This window comes from Grampus griseus, assembly GCF_964374135.1.
Source record: "Grampus griseus genome assembly, chromosome: 16".
NCBI lineage: Eukaryota > Metazoa > Chordata > Mammalia > Artiodactyla > Delphinidae > Grampus > Grampus griseus.
Window position 1 is genome coordinate 40,438,262 of NC_139010.1, and position 23,704 is coordinate 40,461,965.

Sequence of the window (23,704 nt, forward strand, 5' to 3'; positions counted from 1 at the left end):
AAGCTCTAAACTGGGGTGGGGATGTGAGAGCAGGGAAGACGAAGAAACCCTATTTTAGCTTTGATGTCACGCCACATTCTCCAGTCCAACTTTCGAGCCAATTCTATGTTGAATTCCCTTCTGCTTCTTGTGTCTGCCTCTCTGTGAGTAAAAATGCACAGTGAGGATCCCGCCGTGTTCCTTCGTCACTCCACCTCCCCACTGCTATGGAAAACGGACACCTTGCTGAGCCCGCTCACGCTTCCTTCCTCTTCCTGAGGAGGCAGAGTGATAACTCCTCCAGTTCTGCCTCTCCCAGAGCAAGTCACCAAAACGCTCAGTCTCAATAATAACCTTGAGCATGAAATGAGGAGGCTCAACTAGATGACTCCTCGGGCTCTTTTCAGTTCTAAAATCCCCTGCACAGGCTCAGTGTACAAATCCAAGGGGCAGTCCATGTTTTGGGTAGTTAATGTTCTTCCCCCTCACCCTCCTCAGTCTTTTAGATCTTAATCATCCCCACCCAGGAAGCCTGCCTTGACCCCCACAAGCTCTGCTATTGGCTATCTCCCCTGAGCACAGTCTTCACTACCCTATACCGTGATCATCTGTTTACCACTTTCCCCCCTGCACACTCTCCACTGGACCAGGAATGCTATTCAAGGGAAGGCTCTGATTATCAGCCGTTTCCCATCATTTTAGCCCCAGCCTGACACACAAAATATCTGCTGACAGACTACCTTCTTGGGATTCACTATTTCATGGCAACTATGGACTTAAAACAAAAAGGAGCAAATAAAAGCAGTACCTCTGCTCCCAAGGACTTTACAGTCTAAAAAGGGAAAGAAGATAAGTGCAAAAACTTCTGAAACGAGGACTTCAAGGAAGAAACAGACCATATTTGCACCGCCTCAAAGTATACCCCATAAATGACTTATTAATTATAAAGGAGAAGTGGTAGCTTCAAAGAGTTTAGAAATCTGACACACAACACCTTGCCCAGTAGTCAGACCACCACCAATGAAGGGACAAACCAACAGCATGTACCTCCAGGTACGGGTAAAGCACTGAGAGACGGGCCGCTTCTGTGCACTCCTGCTCAAAGCGAATAAGCTGATTGCAATCACAAAGAATGGAAAACAAACCCAAGGCGAGGCACGTTCTATGAAACAACAGGCCTGTAGTCTGCAAAAATGTCAAGTCATGAAGGCAAAAGAAAGATCAGAGGAACAGCTTCAGATTAAAGGAGACTAAACAGACACGGAAATTACTGGAACAACCGGCACAATGTGCATGACAAATAGATTAGATAACAGAATTACATCAATGTTACATTTCCTCCTGATTTTGATGTTTATACTATGATTATGTAAGACAACATCCCTCCTCTTAGGAAATATACACTAAAGGATTTGGAGAAAAGGGGCATCATGTCTACAACTTACTCAGATGATTCAGAAAAAAAAAGCATAAATTTGTGTGTGTGTGTGTGTGTGTGTGTGTGTGTGTGTGTGTGTGTGTGTGTGTATACACGGCGGGGGGGGGAGAGAGAGACAGAGACAGGTAGGGAAGGAGGAGGGAGGGAAGGAAAGATAAAGCAAATATGGCAAAATGTTAGCAAAATGCTAACAATTAGGGAATCTAGGAGCTATTTTTACAATTCTTGCAACTTTCTGTTAAGTTTGAAATTATTCCAAAATAAAGAGTTAAAAAAAAAAAGAACAGGATACATGAAGGATAACGGGGATTCAGTGGAGGAAGAGAGCTCCCGTAAAAGTTAATTAAAAATCAAAAATCATTCAATCTCAAAATTTTAAAGGTATTAAAATGGTTTTTGACAGTCCTCTAATCTTAAAGGTCTAAAATTCTTTTTCTAGTTATGTATTTTATTTCTGGCTCAGTCATAACCTGGCTGGTACAGGCCCCCACCTGAGAGCTGTGCAGAGACCCAGCCTCTCATGGAGGCTAGAGCCTGCCCCCAAATTCCATAAACCGCCCTCCAGTTGGCCTCACCTCCTAACGTTCCTGTCTGTGACAAGCCCACTCTACCAGTCACCAGGCCTGAAGCCTCAGGGGTTAGCTACAGCAAGCTCACCACTCTCCCACCAATTTCCTTTATCTTATCAACCTCCACATCTCGTTTGTTCTGCCTAGAAAACGCCACTTGGGACTCTTGCTCTGGACCTGCTTTCTCAGGACCATCACCCACATCCAGGTCCAGGCTCTCATCACCCTCACCCCCAACAATTCCTGCAGGTCCCTCAATGCCAGCCTCCCTCCCACAACTACCTGCAGCCTGAGTAACCGTCCAAGAACAGCCTGCTCCCAGCCTCCTGCTCAAACACCTTCAGTGGCTCTTCCCTGCCTAAGCGCTCCTGCCTCCCTTCAAGGCCCCCACTGCCAGCATCCACAGCTTTCCTGCAACTCCTCCTAAAGCATCTCCAGTCCAGTCAAGCATGTGTCCTCACTGCTCATGGTCACACAGAGTGGCTGCATTATACTGTTGCTCTAACCTAGAATGTCCCACTTTTCCCAACCTGTTTTCCCAGGATCAGGTTAAAGGGTATACATCTTGTTAAGTCTTCCCTCGTGTCCCCTTTGCTAAGCTTGTAAAGTACTTTATAAGATGCACTACCCAATTTGCACTATTACATGCTGTCCAGAAGTGACTCACTCTTATCTCATAATTTCTGACTGCTCTTGAATATTTTACATGATTTTTTAAAAACTCGTCTGGAAAGTTATGCGCTATCAAGCAAAAATAATTTTGTGGTTTTTTTATCAGATACCAATTTATAAGCTTGGTCATTTCCCTTACATTCTGAATGACTTGGCTACAAAGTATAGTATTTAGTAGGAACATTTTAAATATTAAAACACCAGAAGTGTCACCTGCCTGCTACATTACCTGTACTGGGGAGGCATTTGAATACCCCCCCATGGTGATGGGGACTGAGAACTGCTCCATAAACACAGGCAATGTGCCCAACTTTCCCGGGAAGATGAAATCAAAGAGTGACCACAGCTCACGGAGATTATTCTGCATTGGTGAGCCAGACAGGATGATGCGATGAGGGGTGCGGAACTGTTCGGGGAAAGCAAGGATTTTTCTGTTAAATTCACCTTTTAGCAGATGATCACCAACCCTACCCCAAAACACTCCCATGCAATCTTATTATTTAACACAACTACATATTCTTTTGGTCTCCTCTAAAACGCAGACATTTTATGAAACTTTAATTCTTCAATTACACATAGATTAAAAATATATATATATAGGGAAGAATTTTTCTTCCTGTTCAAGCTGAAGACTATGGACTAGAGTTGGATTTGGTTACATTCTAACAACTGATCCCTATAAGAGACATTAAGTAATGTGAACAATTAGAATTTTAGAAAACATGATTAAGTGCAAGAATGAAAAGTGTTCTGCATTAAGGCAAAATGTGTATTTCAAATTCCTTATGCAAAAGCACAAGGAAAGGGCTTCCCTGGTGGCGCAGTGGTTGAGAGTCTGCCTGCCGATGCAGGGGACACGGGTTCGTGCCCCGGTCCAGGAAGATCCCACATGCCGTGGAGCGGCTGGGCCCGTGAGCCATGGCCGCTGAGCCTGCGCGTCCGGAGCCTGTGCTCCGCAACGGGAGAGGCCACAACAGTGAGAGGCCCGCGTACCACAAAAAGAAAAAAAAAAGCACAAGGAAAGATTAAATAAGTCTGTTACTAAAAGCAGAGTTTATTCTCAATTAAATATCATCCACCTGGAAACCCTCCTTGTTATTAAAGGTCACACCTGTTTGCAAGCAAGAGTGATGGCAGCATTTGGATTCCGAATTTTGTGTCCTTCGTCCAAGATCACATAGTGCCAGTCATGCCTGCTAATATCATCTTGCATCAGTCGAACGTAGGAGTAGGAAGTGATCAAAATCCCATGACAATGAGCAATATCTCGAATTAGTTTCTCCTAAAATGATGACAAAATGGTAAAGACAGTTTTAAATAAGAAGTTAAATGAGGATGACTCTTAAAATCAACCTTTTAAGGACTTCTCTGGGGGTCCAGTGGTTAAGACTCCCCGCTTCCAATGCAAGGAGCACGGGTTCAATCCTGGTTGGGGAACAAAAATCCCACATGCCATGTGGCGTGGCCAAAAAATAAATAAATAAAATCAACCTTTCATGTGGAGAAAAGGGAACCCTCTTGCACCTTTGGTGGGAATGTAAATTGATACAGCCACTATGGAGAACAGTATGGAGGTTCCTTAAAAAACTAAAAATAGAACTACCATACGACCCAGCAATCCCACTACTGGGCATATACCCTGAGAAAACCATAATTCAAAAAGAGTCATGTACCACAATGTTCACTGCAGCACTATTTACAATAGCCAAGACATGGAAGCGACCTAAGTGTCCATCGACAGATGAATGGATAAAGAAGCTGTGGCACATATATACAATGGACTATTACTCAGCCATAAAAAGAAACGAAATTGAGTTATTTGTAGTGAGGTGGATAGACCTAGAGTCTGTCAAACAGAGTGAAGTAAGTCAGAAAGAGAAAAACAAACACCGTATGCTAAAACACATATATGGAATCTAAGAAAAAAAAAGGTCATGAAGAACCTAGGGGTAAGATGGGAATAAAGACACAGACCTACTAGAGCATGGACTTGAGGACATGGGGAGGGGGAAGGGTAAGCTGGGACGAAGTGAGACTGGCATGGACATACATACACTACCAAATGTAAAATAGACAGCTAGTGGGAAGCAGCCGCATAGCACAGGGAGATCAGCTCGGTGTTCTGTGACCACCTAGAGGGGTGGGATAGGGAGAGCGGGAGGGAGGGAGACGCAAGAGATATGGGAACATAGGTATATGTATAACTGATTCACTTTGTTATAAAGCAGAAACTAACACACCATTGTAAAGCAATTATACTCCAATAAAGATGTTAAAAAAAAAAAGAAAAGAAAAGAAAGAAATAGCCATAGGTACCAGGAACAAACAGGGGATGGGCAGGGAAGAAATAGGTGAGGGGTATTAAGCGGTACAAACTTCCAGTTGCAAAATAAATGAGTCAAGGGTGAAATGTACAGTGCGGGGCAATCTAGTCAATAACTATGCAACGTCTTTGTATGGTAACATATAATAATTAGACTTATCATGAAGATCATTTTGAAACCTATAGAAATACTGAATTACTATGTTGTGTAACAGGAATTAACATAGTGTTATAGGTTAATTATACTTCAAACACAAACTCATAGAAAAAGAGATCGTAGTTGCGGTTACCAGAGGTGGAAGATGGGGGGGAGGAGGAATTGGATGAAGGCAATCAAAAGGTACAAACTTCCAGTTATAAGCTAAGTACTAGGGATGTAATATACAACGTGACAAATATAATTAACACTCCTGTATGTTAGATATGAAAGTTGAGAGTAAATTCTAGAGTTTTCATCACACGAAATTTTTTTCTATTTCTTTAATTTTGTATCTATATGAGAGGATGAACGTTCGCTAAGCTTACTGTGATAATTATTTCATGGTGTATGTATCTCAAATCATTATGCTGTACACCTCAAACTTCTAAAGTGCTATATGTCAATTATATCTCAATAAAACTGGAAGGAAAAATAAATATAATAAAATGTTTAAAAATTAAAAAAATATCAACCTTTCAATCATGATACAATCTAAGGCACCTTATAAATATGTACACAAACATAATATATACAACAGAATTATACATTATCAGCAGTGGAAGTTTATGTTTCATTAATCTGTAAGTCGTAAACACTGACTAGTATGTCCACTACTGTGGGGGAGGAGGGCTCATAAGAAGACCAGAAAAAGGTATAACATGTAAACACTTACCCAATTTTTATTTTTCCAAAACATCCTTTGTGTCAATCCTTGTTAAACTGAAAACAACACAGTAGATGGGAAACGGTTTTTTTTTTAAACGAAAGAAAATGAGAGAAAAGCCAAGGAGACAAGAAGGACAAATCCAGGAGCTCTGATGATGTATAGCATGAATTCAAGAAGGATAGAGTACAAAGGATATAAAAGAAGTGATTTTAAAAATGATAGAAAAAACTTCTGAGGAGAGACTAGAGTCTATAGAACAAAACACCGAAACAGCCATATACCTGGGTACACACCTATTAGATGTCTGAATCCCCAAAACAAGGGAAAACGAGAAAATGCTGTAGCTTCTAGTCAGAACAAAACAGACTGAAAAAAGATTCCCTGCAAAGGAAATCTGTGCTGGATATCTTTTCTGCAACACTAAATACGTCAGAAAACGAAGGGCAAATCTTTCCATAATTCTAGGGCGAAAGCAAAGACCCTGGAATTCTGCATTGATCCAAATTAGCAGTCACGCTTGACAGAAAAAAAGAACAAATTCCACCTTTAGCTGGGCAAGGACAGAAAATAAACCAGCAAGAGATGGCCTATGAACAGCATGCTACCTCCAGCCGGGTGCAGGAGTGCGGTCACTAAAAGAATGCAGCTCCTTTCCCTGGTGGGAGAAGAAAGGTGCTCAGGACCCCGCACTCTGCACAAGAGCAGGCGGCAGAGCTCCCCGCCTCATGCTCATCACAGACTGAGTGCTCACAGCAACTCTGAGAGAGGACAGAGGTCCTTACCCCCAATTTACAGAGGGGAAAACTGTGGCTTATCAGGTCACATAGCTGGTAAATTGGTGGTAGGATCTGAGCATAGAAAAGCAGCCAACTCCAAAGCTAGTATTAACTGAATATTAGGCAACACTGCCTCTTACTTTACTATAAAAGAAAATATTTTTAAGGGAAGGTTACATGCAATATACCTACCATTCTAAAATTATTAAAATAATAATTAAGTAAATATTAAAACATTGTTTTAAATACTAATGAAACTGTTATGAAATTATCTAAAATATAAAAAGGGATCTATTTTTGCATGATTATAATTCCAGTTTAATTTAACAAACCTAGAGTGAGAACAGGGGAAATTAAGAGTGTACTAAAAATCCCACCTTATCAATGGTAGAATGGAGCACAGGTGATGAACACTGTTCATGTCTTTATCATGACAGAAAAACAGACTGAAATACATTCATAAAAAATTTAAGCCCAGGGCTTCCCTAGTGGCTCAGTGGTTGAAAGTCCGCCTGCAGATGCAGGGGACACGGATTCGTGCCCCGGTCCGGGAAGATCCCACATGCCGCGGAGCGGCTAGGCCCGTGAGCCATGGCTGCTGAGCCTGCGCGTCCGGAGCCTGTGCTCCGCGACGGGAGAGGCCACAACAGTGAGAGGCCAGCGTACCGCATAAAAAAGAAAAAAAAAAAAAAAAAATTTAAGCCCATTTATTGATTAATAGTTGCTACTTCAGCATAAATACCAGAAAAGAAATAGACTGTAGAACTATCAAACCACTATCAGGAAAAAAATAGATATAGGAATAGAAAATTTTCTAATAGGAAATAGAAAAAGAATTAAGAAAATATAAAAAGCAGAAAATACAATAAACAGAAAATAAGACAGCTGGCTTCAGACCTAACATTTACGTCAGGGTCTCCACATGACAGTGGGCTGTCAGCTGTGACCCTTTCCACTAGGAGAGTACGGCCAAAACCTGGCCTGTGTTTAAGAGATGAGACCCAAACTAGACTGGTGCTGAGAGTTAAGAGTATGGGAACTATTAAAGATATCCCAAGGAGATGCAAACAAAAACAGGGCAGGATCAGAAATACAAGTATCAGACAACAAGCAGTGAACAGGAAAAGGAGGGCCTCTTTTGTATTTTAAGGAGACAACACACTAGAGAGAAGAGCCAGGCCTTTACCTGCCTGCCCGGAGCACTGCACCAGAACCCAAGGCACAGCCCTTAGAGCTATGCTGGCAAAGTAGCACATCCACAGCCAGCAGGGGACACGGCCACAGCTTCTCAGAGTTCGACAGTCAGAAGAGACAGAGGAAGACTAAAGGCAACTACAAGTTTATAGTTAGGATCCAAAGAATCTGAGTCTCTCCATCAGTGAGCTCCTTTTAATAGCTCTCAGCAGAGCCTTAACCCACACAAAGATACTCATTCCCCACCCCCTACTGAGGCTGAAATCAAACCCAGCAGCCAATACAACTGGCTAAATAAAGACAGTGAGACAGCAAGAGAAAAACAAAAATCAGGGAAGCTTAAGGACAAAACCTGGTAGAATTGATAGAGAAAAAAACTAAGTAACTCTTTGAAAAGACCAAAAAACAGACAGACCTCTGGAAAGTCAGCCCGAAGAACAGACTCAGATGGGCAGCATGAAAAACATTAAAGGAGTCACCCCAGAGGCAGAGAACACAAAATGTTAGCCAATGCCACATGCAATCCAATGCCAAAGAATCTGAACTTTGACAGAGAATGTGAACATTACCCAAAATGGACCCAAGAAAAATGAGACAAACCAATCAGACCAATACTGAAGGACTTGAAAAGGATGTTATGCTTTTCCCACCAGAAGTCTACTAGACCCAAAGGGTTTTACGAGTGAAGTAGGAATCAATCCTGTTATTTAAACGGTTCCAAAATACAGAAAAAGACAGAAGGCTAGCAAAACCCTGTTTTCAAAACTGACAGAAGCAACATACTCACACAGTGTGTGTACTCCCCAACTAGAGATTCATTACTTTATAAATAAAACCTAGCACTACATTAAGCTAACAAGGCACAACAGAAATAGAAGAATAGCTAAATATTAGGAAAACTAATACAATAATTCATGTAATCAGTCATACAAATTTTATAAAATTCAACATCTTAAAAAATATTATCTTAATAAACAAGGGTTAAAATATTTTTTAATTCAATAGACTATAAAAGGGTGTTAACAATGGCCAAGAAAATTCTGAAAGAGGAAAAGAGAAACTTTTCTCATGTCATAATACACTCAAAACTTCAGAGTTAAGAGCTATAACACCTGGTACTAGTAAAGGCTCAACAGTTGAGAGCTGTATTATTAATATGACTACTGTTTTGCCATCTTCCTATTCATGATTTTCCGCGCCTATGCAATACTACATCGAGGGCCACACCTGATTTAATCATTTCCTGACTTTTTTTTTTTTTTTTACCTATGATGAATGCAGCACTAAATACCTCAAGGCTCACAGCCTTACAAACACACGTATAGACTCTCCCATGCCTCGCCTTACCCACTTCTCCCTGACTACACTGCTACTCCACTGCCACCAGCTCTGCCACGGTGGCTAGTGTCCAGTGAAGAAAAGCAGGCTGTCCGGAGATGCACTGTTCCACCTCGAACGCATCCCACCAGTCCTGAGACTTTCAGAAGCCAGAGAGCTGATTTCAATAGCTCCTCCACATCTGAATTTTCCACTGAAATTCTAGGCAGGCAGCTATCCCAACTCTATCCTCATCTCTTCCTCCTCCTGGGACAGCAGTGGCTGCCAGAAGCCCTGAAGCAGGTAGGGCGTGGAATGACAGCAAACCGACACACAGGAATGCCCCGTGCCCTGTGCTACTCCAGGCACAGAGCTATGTGCCCAGAGAGAAATGGGAGAGTAAAACAAGGACAACTGTTTGGGGCCTGAAATACAGCAGAAGTGAAATTACCACTCACATTTATAAACTGTCCGCTGGATCACAGCCAAAGCCTGCCCATGTGGATCTGCTTGCTCATGACCCTGGAACTCCTAACTGCTAGACGCAGTGACTCACCACAGTCATTCCACTCCCCTCCAAGGAACGCCACCCTGAACTGGATTTCGGACATCACTTTACCACAGTTAAACAAATGAGATGCCATGCCTCTCAAATACATACCACCAGAGTGATGTTTAGCTTCTTCGACATGTCTAAGAATTGAAGTTTATTTCGAAAATTCTGTAACGTTAACTATAGAAATACAAAATTTCTACCATATTCGAAAAGATGTATGATGATAAGAATCAAAGATGCTTTTATAAAAAGAGTAAGAAAATTTTTTAATGTCCACATTGAAAACATAACCTCCACTTAACAGCCACTGGGTAAAAACACATCTAAGACTATTTGTTTTTACCTGATTCAATCTCAGAATTCTGTAACTGCCTAGACCGGAGTTACAACAATGGTGAATTGTTGAATATTATGGACGTCTCTATCCAAACACTTAAGACAAATCATCTCGGGCGGTTTCAAATTAAAAGCTTGTAAAATATGTAACCTCTCCTAGTTTTTGCAATTAATAGGGTACATCTGCAATTAGCCTGACTTACTGAATGCAGTGCTGTTGTCATTAAAAGATGTCTGTGAAAGTGCTGCTGTTATTACAGAGGCTCAGGAGACCAATCCCTCCTAGAGGGCAAACAGTGGACTGGTAGAAAACAACAGCCATAAATCACACTGTCAGGCAGCAGGGAGAGCGGAGTGGAGCACAGGCACATGAAGGCCATTCACGGTAAACACAGCACGGCAGCTTCCCAGGCAGGATTTACTGCACCTGTAATTAATTAAAATTTCCTTCAAGCTAAATCTTTAATAAACAAGGATTTGTGCTGACAATGAAGAAAAAAGGGCTCCAGCAACATAATTTTACAATATCCCTCAAAGACCAAGCATAGCATCTATCATTTCTTGTATCAGGTGTATACACCGTCTCGAAAGTTAATGGGAACTACATCACATTGTGTTGTAATCTGTGTACCTGGAGCGGGTCTGAAATATTCAGGATGCTTGAGGGACCATGTGGCCCTTTTCTACTTTTATTTGTTATGTTTTTACTTGTCTCCCTTCCAGCTTTTTAAAAAGCCAAGTCTTTTTATTTTAGTGTTTCAGAAAATGGGCCTTTTTAAAAAACATGTGATGGTAGTTGCATCAGATGGCCATGTTTTCCTGTGGTCTGTTCTTTAGTCACACCTTGCATTTCCCAAAAAGAATTTTAACACTGTATCATTTGGGGGCCAATGAATCTAGACACGAAGGAGAAAGGTCTAGACGTGAATGACTATGAATATTTTTGATAAAGCAGGTCTGAACCTTCTATCTCGAATGTATTTATATTGAATCCCTCAGAAATGTCAGAGCATCTTTTCTCAAGTACTGAGATGAAGATGTCTACCACATTCTTCGTTTCTAATTGTAGGAATTACCTGAGTAGACACTGTATGCTGGGGACCATACTAAGTTTATTGTGCACACATATTAATCCAACAAATCCTCAAAAAATTACCAAAAATAACCCATTTTCAGGAGATCAAACTAGGCTCAGAAAAGCTAAGTGACTTGCACCAGGTCACAAAGCTATAAGATGGCAGATCCAAGATTCCAGCCCTGGTTTGGTAATTATAAAATCTATGCCTTTATGCCATTGTCACATTTCCTAATCCTATGCCTCCATTTTGAATGGATCAAAATGATCTCTTTGAATTATCAAAACTATTCCACAGAATTACTATATCCTACAAGGCACGGAAAGATGGGAGAGCTACAAAGTGACAACTGTTTCAGAATATAAGCAAGAAATTTCTCATTACACATCTTCCAACAACTTGAAAAAAGGGTCCTTAATAATTAAACTTTACAACACAGTGCTAAAGTTGCCACCCCCTGCTGTGAGTTATGGGATAAGAATTACAAAACTGCCTTCTTTTATTATCTTTTCATATATTTTCTTTCCCCAAGAAAATGGTTATCTTTTCAAGATCAGTTAAAAACATCATATCCATTTTTTGGAGTCCTAATAGCATCAAATACCTGCAATGTTATGTTTATAGTTATTCAACAAATAAATATTAATCAACTTACATATCAAGTTTCTCTCCATTAGAAAAAAGGGATCATAAAACATGAGAAAAGGATAATCTTAGATTCCTAGTAAATGAGAGTTCAACTGACCATTAAAGGAGATTCAGAGCCTGAAAATGTCTTTATCTGATTTGATCATCTGGTTGAAAATATTAGCCACATATTTTTTTGCAAGGTTGCTGGGTGTGCATTTGATAATTCAAAATTATGCTGTCAACCAAAGAAAATATTAACAAAGATAATATAGGATCACCTGGTCAGAGAGGTTGGAAGCTAAAAGGCAATTTAGGGAAGAAAAATGATAGATGATCTCCATTTAGAAACTGTTTGATCATTTGATAGCTCTTCTCTAAATGAAAAACTTCCAAAATTTCAAAGTTTTACATCTTACCAGCTACAACAAATCATTAGAAAAATAAAAATAATCTATTTGAATGATAAGCAGAATAATTCTGGCATTATTACTTTTTTAAGTTTTCCAAAGAGAAATTCTCTTCTCTTCCCTATTTTCTCCAGCACTGAATAACCCTACACCAGAGTGCTGCTATTATCAATACATTTAGACAGGACAGCTGGTGCGCACAGAAAGTTCCCCCATGGAAAAAAGAAATTTCAGCCTATAAGGATGGAAAGGAAGTTAGACATTAGATGCTGGCTTAAAGGACACAGCAGCACTGACAGAATATTTGAAATGTGATTAAGAAATGTAAACTCCATTGCAATCTAACACACACCTTTAAGCCAACAGGTGTGCACGGAGTGGCAACAGAGATCTGTACACACAAACACAAAAGGAAGGAGCAAAGGGATCAAATGCCACTCAGTCTTTTAATCCAGAAGCCAGAGTTCTGATCTTGGAAGTGTTATAACAAGGCCTGTGCAGAAGAATTAACACATTTTCAATATGTCGTCATCACAAATAATAAACTGGTATTAAATATTAATAATAAACTGATTGTGTTTCTAAGTAGAGAGTACGGTTTGAAAGATGCGAAAGAACATCTTTTCAATCTTTTGCATAACAGCTTACATCTTTAGAGATCTGAGATACTGTATAATGAAAAAGGAACTGTCCAAAGAGTTAAGGGTCAGAGTAAAAACACAAGTCTACTGCTTTTCCTCAAAAGTTAAGAAACTTCAAGTTAAAGCTCTTGGTAAACCATTAAGTACTAAAAAAATTATGAACAATCATATATATGCATGTGTCTGTGCATAATCAGACACCTCAGAAGGTGCAAATCACTGGAAACAAAAGTGAAATAATTGTTTGCTCTCTAAGCAAGTTAAGGAAGCAAATCTCACCAACAGAGACACTGACCAATGTCAATTCTATTTTCATTCATGAGTCAATGTATTTCATTTACATGAAGGTTGCTCTTCAGGCTATAATAACAGAAGAGACTCAAGTGAGCCATGATATGGTAAAGGTGTAAAAGAAAAAGCACAAAAGAAATAAAAGGATAAGGAGGAACATGTGAAAAATTTGCCTTTTAAAGACATTCATCAACTAATGAATCTTAGTACAAGACTTTGCAATACAAAATATTAAGAAATGTCAACAGACAATGGAAGTGAAAAAAGGAATCAAAAATGTTTTACAAGAATGATGACAGGATAGTTAACAATTTAGTTTGACTAGAAAAACAATCTAAGCTGCTATTTTCATGCTGCTGAAAAAAAAAATCACTTTTGTTTTTTGTTTTGATTGTGGTGTTTATCCCACTTCATTAATTATTTCAACTCATTTGTTTTCTATTTATCATTTAAAATTCAGGGCAAAGTATGCTGTTTTTAACAACAGCTAGTAAAAGCAAGATTCCATCTCACCAAAGTTGAGCTACCAAATTATATACTCCTGATTCACTTTTATCAAAAGTTCTGCTTACTCATGACCATGAACAAAATGGGAATTTGGAGGAAAGGGGTACTGGCAGAATTATAAAGACACTGGAGTTTAGTGGCTCGCACGTATTTAACTGAGCGAGGCAAGCATTCAACAGCTCTCTCAGCTCGCACTGCTTTCATGGGGGCACAGAGGCCTCACTCAAGAGCTGTGAAACTCAGGACAGAAAGAACTCATAGCAAACTGCCACTTCTTGTCTACAGAGTAAACCTGCAAACCCACAGTGAAAATGTGTAATTATTATCTATTGTCTATAGGGCCCCTGGGATACGATAACGATGAAGACACAGTCTCCACACTGCAGAACTTACAGTCTAGATGGTAGACAGACATGAGATTAAAAAAGCATAATTCACCCTACCTATGCTACCCAGAGGAGAAGAGATGATAAACCTTTTTGATAATGTGTGGGTAAAACTACAACTAAGTGAGAAAATGCAACTTTCAAAGAACAGTGATTAGACCTGAATGGTAATCAACGATTCAGAGAACAAAAAACAACTTAACTAAAAGGCAACAGTACAAATTACAAAATGGCAAGCTGTTCTTTTGTTCATTTAAAATACATTTTAAAAGCATGTTAACAAATTCATTTATCAATTAAGAGTTATTTTATTACATTTTGTACCTACTTTCCTAAAACTGTTTAAAGTCTCTAATGCCCCCAAATCCAGCCAGTTAACTGCTGCATAAGCCCCCTGATTTCTGGTCCCACTCAGGGTATCAGGCTTGTGTTTCACGGGACAAGAACATGTCACCACCATGGACTGTTAGAATGACAAAGCCTCCATTCATAATTATTTTAAAACTACAGAGCTCTAAATTAAATCAATAAGTTTAAATGCAAGAAAGAAACACAGGAACATACACTTCATAAATAAATGGATCAAAGCAAAAACAATTATGTAAAATAGAGGGCTTTAAAACAAGCAGAAAGATTCTGAAGTACTGTAATGTTACCTTTTTGTGGCTAAAGGACCCAGTTTCGTGCAGAACTGCCACTCGGAACGGAGGCCACCACGTGTGAAATTCCTTCACCCACTGATGCATCACTGTCGTCGGACAGACAATTATAGTCGGACCCAACCCCTCGAACCTGCACCCAAAATGTCCAAGAAGAAAAGACAACCATGAAGGACAGCATATGGATGATCAACTGCCAAAAAACAAAAAAGAACAAACAAAACCTTAACAGCTCAAAAAAGAAAATCCTAGCTTTGGAAATTTACTGATATTTTCTTTAAAGAAAAAGCTATTGAGGATAAAACCCACCAAGTGAAATCCCTACAACCCCATTCATCAGTTAGTGAGTGCAGGTATTAAGAGGAGACACCAGCTACTACACATCAAAAGATAATGTCTATAGTAAAGTAAAAAAATCAAACAAACATTACCTAACAAAAATACTTTTCTCTCTCCTTCCAGATTAGTGAAGGCATTGTACAGTATATCTTAACCTAAGTGAACGTAAGAGTGTCTTCAATTGGTCTGAAGCTTTATAGTCTACCAAGAGTTTTCACCCACAAGATTTCAATCAATCTCACAGCCTCGGGAAGCAAGCAGGACAGAAATCCTGCGGTGTTCGGGGCCGCTGAAGGCTGCTGTGCCCGAGGCCCCCTGGTTACCAGGAGATGGAGCAAGGCCTCAAGTCGGTCTTCTGATCGCTGCAGCCTGCTCTTCCACTACATGGTGCTGCTCTCTTCTCCACGTGATAAAAAACAAGTGGGTGAGCATCACAGTGACCGTTTCTCCCAGAAAGCCCAGGCCAACGGAAGGCAAGCCGCTCAGTTCTTGTGTAAAGCAGCTGAGCACTACGTGGCAAGAGCTTTAACAAGAGTCGCATGTTGACCAAGCGATCCCAAGACAAACATTTGTGTACTGCGACACATACTGTAGCATTATTTATACTGTGGAAAAAGTGGGCGCTGCCTGAATGTCTGTAAATAAGAGAAGGGCTGAATAAACCACCTTTACTACAGCACTACAGGCTGGTGGTTAGGAGCACTGCCTGGGTCTGAATCCCAGCTCTGCACACACTAACGGAACCTCAGCTTTTCATCTTAAAATAATAACAGTAGTGATCATACCATTTACATGAAGATTAAATCAACATCTATAAAGTGCTTAGAACAGAATACAGTAAATACTATTAGGGTTTGTTAAATAAGATGGAATATAATATAACCATTAAAATCGTCTTTGAAAAATATTTAAAATCTGGAAGATGCTCATAAGTCTTTTAAAAAACCAAATTACTTATGGAATCACCCCAATTCACTTACACATAGGTAGCCAGTAAACTGGTCACGGCCCCCTCTCTCAACATCCACATCTCCCCTCTCTCCTTCCAAACAGAACCACAATTTTGTGCAGGTATCCCCTCTTCCTTCCCAGACGTGTACTCGATGGGACTCTGATCACTGTCTGGCTATGGCGAAGAGGGGAGAAGCCAGAATCATAGCTTGTCTGTCAGCACACAGTGTTCCCCTGGCGACAATCACCTGTCCACTGAGGGGCGTGGGAAGACTGGCTTGCTCACGGTTAAGGAAGGATTTACACTCTAGGTCGGGGAGAGCTTCCTCTCTTGGTCTCTCCTGCTGCATGTGAACAAGGACATACAGTGCAAGGAGATCTTATGACCACAAGAAGAATTGGCATCAGGAGAACCCGGGCCCCTGATGACATCCCTGGGCTGCTTCTGATCATGCTGTGTGTACAGCCTACCCCCTCTGTAGGTATGTGAACATTTAACCCAATTTGAGGCCAAGATTTTTTTACCTGAAGTCAAAATATCCTGATCCACTGTACACCGTAGGCACCTGACTGAATCAGTACCATCCTGCCTTCCTTCCCTCCGGTTACCACGGAACAGGTGTCCCTTTTCTTGTCTGAGCCCATACCCCCGCTACATCAATGTTCCTACTACTAGAGTTGCTTCATCCTCAGTCCTGCTGGGAGATGGGTATCCATGAAATGAAAACTAAGCAAAGTCAAACTAACTATGGGAATCTCTTCAACACTAGACTCACGCTCAGCTCATGCCACCAGAGGCAACTGGGAGCCAAGACTGACAGAGGAAACTGGAGCCTACCTTCTCACTCATCCTGGAGCAGACTCACTGGCACCTTTTAAACTGTCATTCTCCGCCCCCTACCTTTTTCTGCCCAATGAGGATACTGCATATCTGAAGCTAGATCCACTGCACACACTTTCCCCATGCCATCTCATTAACTCCCAGTCTCAATTACTGTCTCTGCACTGATGATGCACATCTAGGTCTCCAACCCCAATCTCCTTCCTGAACTCCAAAGTACCACATGCCTGGATGTCCAACTGCCGGCTGACCTCTCCACTCAGATGTCCCCACGGCACCACACGTCATCCTCTCCCCACCTGGCCCTCCTACCGTGTTTCCTAATCCAATGGAAAGAACTGTCACCCATTCTCCAGGTACCCCAGTTGGAAATCCGGGCCTCTGCCCCTCTCCTGTTCTCCACTGTATCCAACCTGTACTGAGTTCATGTCACATCTACCTCCTAAATCCCTCTCAAAGTTACCCTGTCTCTCCATCTACACTGTTAACACTCCACTTCTGGCCACTGTCATCTCTTACCTGGGTTACTGCACTTTCTAGGACGATCATTTCAAGAAAGCAAAATCTGAACACCTCATCCCTTTGCTTAAGAGCCTTTTCCTGTTTGTCCCCTGCTCTCGAAACAGTCCAAACACCTCACGCTGGCATATGAGACCAGGAGGATCTGACCTCGGCCCACCTCTTCAGCCTCTCCTCTCTCAGGGCCCCTACCCCGACACTGGCCCGGTGGTTCAGCACTCCCCCACCAGCACCGCCTTCAGTTCCTACAAAGTGCATACTCCCCTGACCTCTCAGCCTTCACCTTGTCCCTTCTTGCCCTCTTCTCCTAGCCACCTGTCCATCAGCCCGCAGCTTCTTCCCTTCCCGTCCCTTTCTCTCCAGGTAGGTCAAGGACCCTTCCCTGGTGCATCCACACTCGTTAGGACCCCACATTAACCCTGTCATAACGCATATCACCCTTACTGTAATTGTCTGCTAGATCCTTCCTAAGGTCCTTCAGGGTACAGGGACAGCCTCTTCTTCAAACGATCTCAATGTCTAGACCACAGGAGGTAATGAATAAATACTGGCTTTATTAAATGAAAACTTTTTTTAAAGGGTGGAATAAATTGTATTGAAACGTTAAAAGAGATTATTTCTGAGTTAGGGGATCCTGAGTGATTTTTATTTTCTTGTTACGGTTCAATAAATGATTTCTGAACTTAAAATTTTTTGTAAACTAGAGTAAATCACACAGTACTTGAAATATTAAAAATAATCTGCACAACTGAAAAATACCTTGTGGTCTAGTAGAAAAACAAGCCACAGCCTAAATGAGGCTTACCCTTATAATACTGCAACATAACGAAATGCCTCCACCCACTCTAAATCCTCCCAACCTCCAGCTACAGTCACTGCCCCTGCCCCCTCTGCTCCACAGCATGGGCTCAGATTGCAAGAAGCCAGGTGCTGACACTTCCTGAAGAATTCCCAAGCTGTGCTCTGCTCCTCCCCAAGGGCAGGGCCCATGCAAGAGCCCCTTCAAACTCCCTGGGGAGAGCATGACTCTGCCCTGGCCCCTTCCTTGACAATATTCCTTTCTAAAAGGATTAAATGCACCAACTTCTTTATATCCTCCAAGGGGAATTAAAGAGAGTTATCGTCAATATGCACTTAGCAGGGATTAGGAAACAACCAATCAAAACCCATCTAAAATATTTAAAAACAAATTCACTTTCAAATAAACATAAATAGGTACCTATGCTTTTGGAGGTTATATAGTGTTTGTGCTCTTTTTATAACACACTCTCTGCCAACCGCCACAATGTCATTTAAGGCCAATATTTTATTCTGGCTGAACATCTAACTGGCATTATTATGCCCTTTAATTTCTGCCACTCTATTAGAAGATTACAGAGGTTTTCACACAGAGTGGGAATCTAGGAGCAGACCTAGATCGTCCCTGAACCACAGAAGGGGCAATCAAACCCATTAACAGTCACTTCAACTGCACCACTCTTCCCCAACCCTCAATCCCGTGAGATGAGTGTAAGAAATGGCTAAATGTACTGGAGTGATTAGCATCAATTACCAAACTGGCTACAATTCTTTTCATCTCTGATTATCACTGACTACCTAATGAGTTTACGACAAGCCAACGGCTCCATGGTCAAATATTTCAACCTGCACGATGGAAATCTGCCATTCATAGCCTTGAATTTACCAGGAATTACAAAGTAAAAACATTTACCTTTGAAAGTTTATTACCTTTTTCAGACCATTTATTTGTAACTAGGAATTTCCTAAATGATATCCAAGACTTCAGAGTATTAACTGAAGTCTGAAAGGTAAATAATTTATTTCCTCTCCATCACAAAATTCAGGGGGCCTATCATTATAATATGAATGGCAAAGTGAAAAGAACGTAGTGTATACAATATGAACTGGGAACACAACAACTAGTATAGATGTTTATTATCCACATGTAAATGTAAATATGCTTTTCCCTCTTTTTTAAAAACACACATATAAAACACATTAAAGAAACAAAAATTAAAAACTTCTTTTACCAGGAAATTCCTTCCTGGTATCCCAGAGACTTCCATGGTTTCAGGGACCGTTGACCTTAAAATTACAACACTAAGACCATCTCAAATCAGGGCCCCCAAAATCTACAGCTTGCAAGAGTTCATAGGAAACGTACATAGCCCATGAAGCAATGCTGGCTCATGCAGAACTTCGTTTGACTATGCATCTGGGTAGTTTTCTTTAGGACGTAAACACAGAGGAGGATTCCAAGTTCATCTAGTTTCAGAGGAGGACACAGTACGAAATTGTGAGAAAAATGTCATACAATTTGCTCTGGCACGTGCACGTGGAAGGGACCAAGCTCCTCCGTACACCTCTATTCATAAAGAGCTCAGTTGTTTGGCTGATATGAACTGCATTCTGGGAAGCCACTTCTACCAATACTATTCTAATAAAGACGATCTGGGCTATAATCCAACATGCCACACTATTTCATTATGGAAAAGAGGAGATGCGCATTGATAGTTAATTGATTACAGCTGCTGCTCATTATTAGCCCTCACTTCACTCCTAGTAGGATTGTCATCACTCGAGAGAGCACGTTTTAATTTTTTGACCAAAACTACACTGCAGGGATGACTTTAGGTTTCCTAGGCCCAGCATATTAGACTCCACACAAGTTTCATGGTAACAGGAAGGGAAGAAAAGAGATGGGAGATAAGAAAATCCCAGAAATCATTTAAGGAAAGAAAGACAGTCTTAGAAACTAGGGCAGCTTAGGGCATTCTAGTTAACAGAAACAAAAACAAAACAAAACAAAAAAAAAACAAGAGGAGCAGAGCCAAGCCTACCAAAGAGCTTATTTAGAACAGAGAAAGCATTTTTTAAATGGTGAACTAATGACATACATAGATAAGAAAACCCTAAATGCCCACTTTCAACTCTGACTCTTCCACTGGGATGGAATGTTTTCACATGAAATGTAACAGAATTCCAATATCTGAAGAAAAAACTCTGCTTCAACACAACTTCCTTGTAATAACAACGGAACATTTAGTATTTAAAAATCTCCAAATACATTTTTCCCTTCCTAACGCTATATAAGTATTTCTAAAATATTCTAAAACTTCAGTACGGCTCCTGGTAAGTGTGGATCTGCTAAATTAATGAAAAGAGTAAGGAATAAAAGCAAAGCAATAGACTTTGAAGATTTTAAAAAAAGTTCTTTACTCAATAGTTTATGGTTCGTATCTGGCTCTCTCGCAAACATTTCTGTGACAATGAACCAGCGTGCGGGGCAGTAACTCTCTGCTGTTGCTGCCTTCAGGCACGCTGACACTCTTTTAAAGGGATCGCCGAATCACATCTTGTGAGTGCCTGAGGTTTCCAGGACACAAGCACCTGGTAAGTATCTTGCTGGTACTCATTAGGTCAGCCTGTTGGAATCCAAGGACATCTTCGATCACCTGGGCTCAAGATTAAAGATCCCACATAATTTACCTAGCATTATTTTTACCAATACTGATTGACAAAAAAGTCAATTTACAGCTTAAATACGGAAAAGCTCGCTGGATTTCAAGATAAACTATTTCAGTCCTTCCACACAGAACAAATGTAGTTTAAATGCTTCTTCTTTCAGAATATTAAAGTTTTAATAGTTTATTTAAATTCCTAAAGAGAATAAAGATTACAACCTAAAAATATTTTTGTATCATTTTACAGTCACTTGGGCTTTGGCTTTAGAATTTATATAAAGTTATTAAAGACTAGGAGAGGAAGTAGAAAGCATAGTGAGCAAATACGTAGCTTCATTAGGAAAAAAAAGCACTATCTATAAAAGCTATCACGCGTAATTGATTATAAAGGAAATTCTCCAAAGCTTCAACTTTCCCCATGAATAGACTTTGTACTTACTGTAATGCTCACCCGGTCTCCTGCCAGAACAAATATTTTAATGTAAAATTTAATAAGTGGAACTGAAGATATTATGTCTAATTTAAAATTCCATATTGTGTAAACTACTGATATTAACATAACTGAGTTTGTAAACAATCCATTTGTAGAAGCTAACCTTAGACACTGTATTGACCCAAAATATCTAGTGGGGCTCATCTGCAAAACGAAGCGTCAATGCCTGGAATTCATTAAAAGTGTTACATGTTTAATTTCTCCTGCCCTACAGCTCCATTGTCTCGTAAAAATTTTCCTTTGATGTCCCCCACTAAAAGAATTAAAGGAATATTGTAATTGAAATGTCATCAATAATTCACAAGACCCTCCTCCACAGCAATACATCTGATGAAATATTAATTGAGCTCCACAGACTGACAGTCTGCAGAGGAGCACTTGCCTGTAATTTGAACCACGAGTCCTGATCTTGCTGTAGCTCAGACCTGCCAAGAAGGCAATTATCTGGATGGTCTTGCCCAATCCCATTTCGTCTCCCAGAATTCCTCCTGCCTGCTGGCAGTGCAATTCCCACAGCCACCTAACACCTGTCTGCTGGTACCTACAACAACAAACACCAACAAGAAAAAGAAAATGGCAAATGGTGGATAATACAGATCATAACAGAAAGTACTCATGAATTAATCATTTAGTGAGGTTCTAGTACCAGTCAGAGAAACATGCCGGATGTGTGTTTTACATGAGTATTATATTTATAAGGTCATACATTTTTGATTACCTAGGCATAAAAATCACAAATTTTTCTTTATAGAACATTAACACATTTCTAATTAAACTGATAGATAGGGTAATTAGGGACTATTTCATTTCTTTTTCAACATTAGAAATAGCTTGGTAAACAAGCATAAACTTATTATCTTTTATTCAATATCCTTCTGGAAAAAACTGCAAATATTTTTAGTTATACAAAGTTCCAATAATTTTTCTATGAAAAGATGCATTAACATTTACTTTTTCCATCTGAAAAGCTTCAAAAAGCAGGACAGAGAACACTACAATTTACAGTATACACTGTTGAAAAGTCACTTGGTAATCATATTATCTTTTTATAGGAAAAATTAAATTAAATTTTAAGGCCATAAACAAGTCTGAATAACAGGGCTGCTCACGAAATTAGTACATATGATTCTGTCATATTACTAGCAGATGCAAAAAAAAAAAAAACCCAACAGTTTAAAGACTCAACAATACAAAAGGTCTTTTAATATTTTAAAGTAGAACTTGATTCAGGGACTTTATCATAGATACAAAAAGGTCAGAGCTATTAAAATCTTAAATAAGGAGTACAGGTCAAAGAGCAATAATATATTCCCCTCTAAAAACAAAAAAAGAGTTGGTATTTGCCCTTCTCCATCAATGGTATGTCTAATTCAATAATCTAAAAATGAAGTTAAAAAGGGAATAATGCAAAAAGCATTTTTGAGAGTGAAAGATTTAACACTATGGAATGGTATGAAAATTATATGCCACATAAAAAAATCTAGAGCAAAAAACACTTAAAAGACAATGATGGGCTTCCCTGGTGGCGCAGTGGCTGACAGTCCGCCTGCCAATGCAGGGGACACAGGTTCATGCCCTGGTCCGGGAAGATCCCACATGCTGCGGAGCGGCTGGGCCCGTGAGCCATGGCCGCTGAGCCTGCGCGTCCGGAGCCTGTGCTCCGCAACGGGAGAGGCCACAATAGTGAGAGGCCCGCGTACTGCAAAAAAAAAAAATGAAAGCTAAAGAATTTTTTTTTTTTGAAAGAAAATACCAAGGCTAGTGAGCTGCACACCTTAAAAGGAGGTGGTTTTGTTGCTGTTTTACTGCCCAGATGTTTTTTACTCTTTGGTATGTGATATGTCTACCTAAAATCTCATTGTGGATTTCAGTCCCTGTCAAACTAGGTTTATTTACTCTTCTCCTAGTAAGTATGTCATAATTAACTTTCCCCCAGTATTCTGCAAATCAATTCCAAAAGTTTGACTCTAGCTGTTGCCATTATTATCTATCATATAAGGAAAACTTTGAGTATTTTGCTGCTTAAGTTTGCTAATTATAATATACACACTCAATATGTACCCTGGACGAGAGGATTTAAAATCCAAACACAGTGAAGTCTACTATGGATAAAAGATCATTTAATTTGGGATGAAGGACAAATTCTATTTAACACGTGGTATATAATCAGAAAATAAAAGCTACCAACCATTTAAGGGGCCTACTGCTGGGGAGGCACCTGGTCAGGTGAGGTTTGGATACAACCTCACAACCAGCCCACACAAAGAGGATCAGCCCATTTTACAGTTAGGAAATGAAGGCACAGAGAGGTTAAGTAACTTGCTAAAGGTCACACCGCTAGAAAAAAAAATGAGCAAGTCAGAACTGAAATCCAGAACCTCTGATTCCAAAGCGATTCCACTTTGGAGACCAGCAGTTCTCAACCAGGGATGTGGGTAAATGGGGGGTAAAGAGGGTATTGTGCTCCCTAGGGG

At 40.2% G+C, this 23,704-nt stretch overlaps 1 protein-coding gene across 1 annotated transcript in view; it reads right to left on the reverse strand.

Annotated features, from left to right (window-relative positions):
- ERCC6 (ERCC excision repair 6, chromatin remodeling factor) overlaps positions 1–23,704 on the reverse strand; it is a 76,084-nt gene that overhangs the window by 17,931 nt on the left and 34,449 nt on the right. Inside the window, exons 7-10 of the mRNA XM_082673426.1 lie at positions 21,613–21,771; positions 14,621–14,756; positions 3,770–3,940; positions 2,888–3,064 (exon numbers count right to left, since the gene is read on the reverse strand). Of these exons, the coding sequence (XP_082529552.1) occupies positions 2,888–3,064; positions 3,770–3,940; positions 14,621–14,756; positions 21,613–21,771 (643 nt within the window). The remainder of the gene's footprint in view (positions 1–2,887; positions 3,065–3,769; positions 3,941–14,620; positions 14,757–21,612; positions 21,772–23,704) is intronic.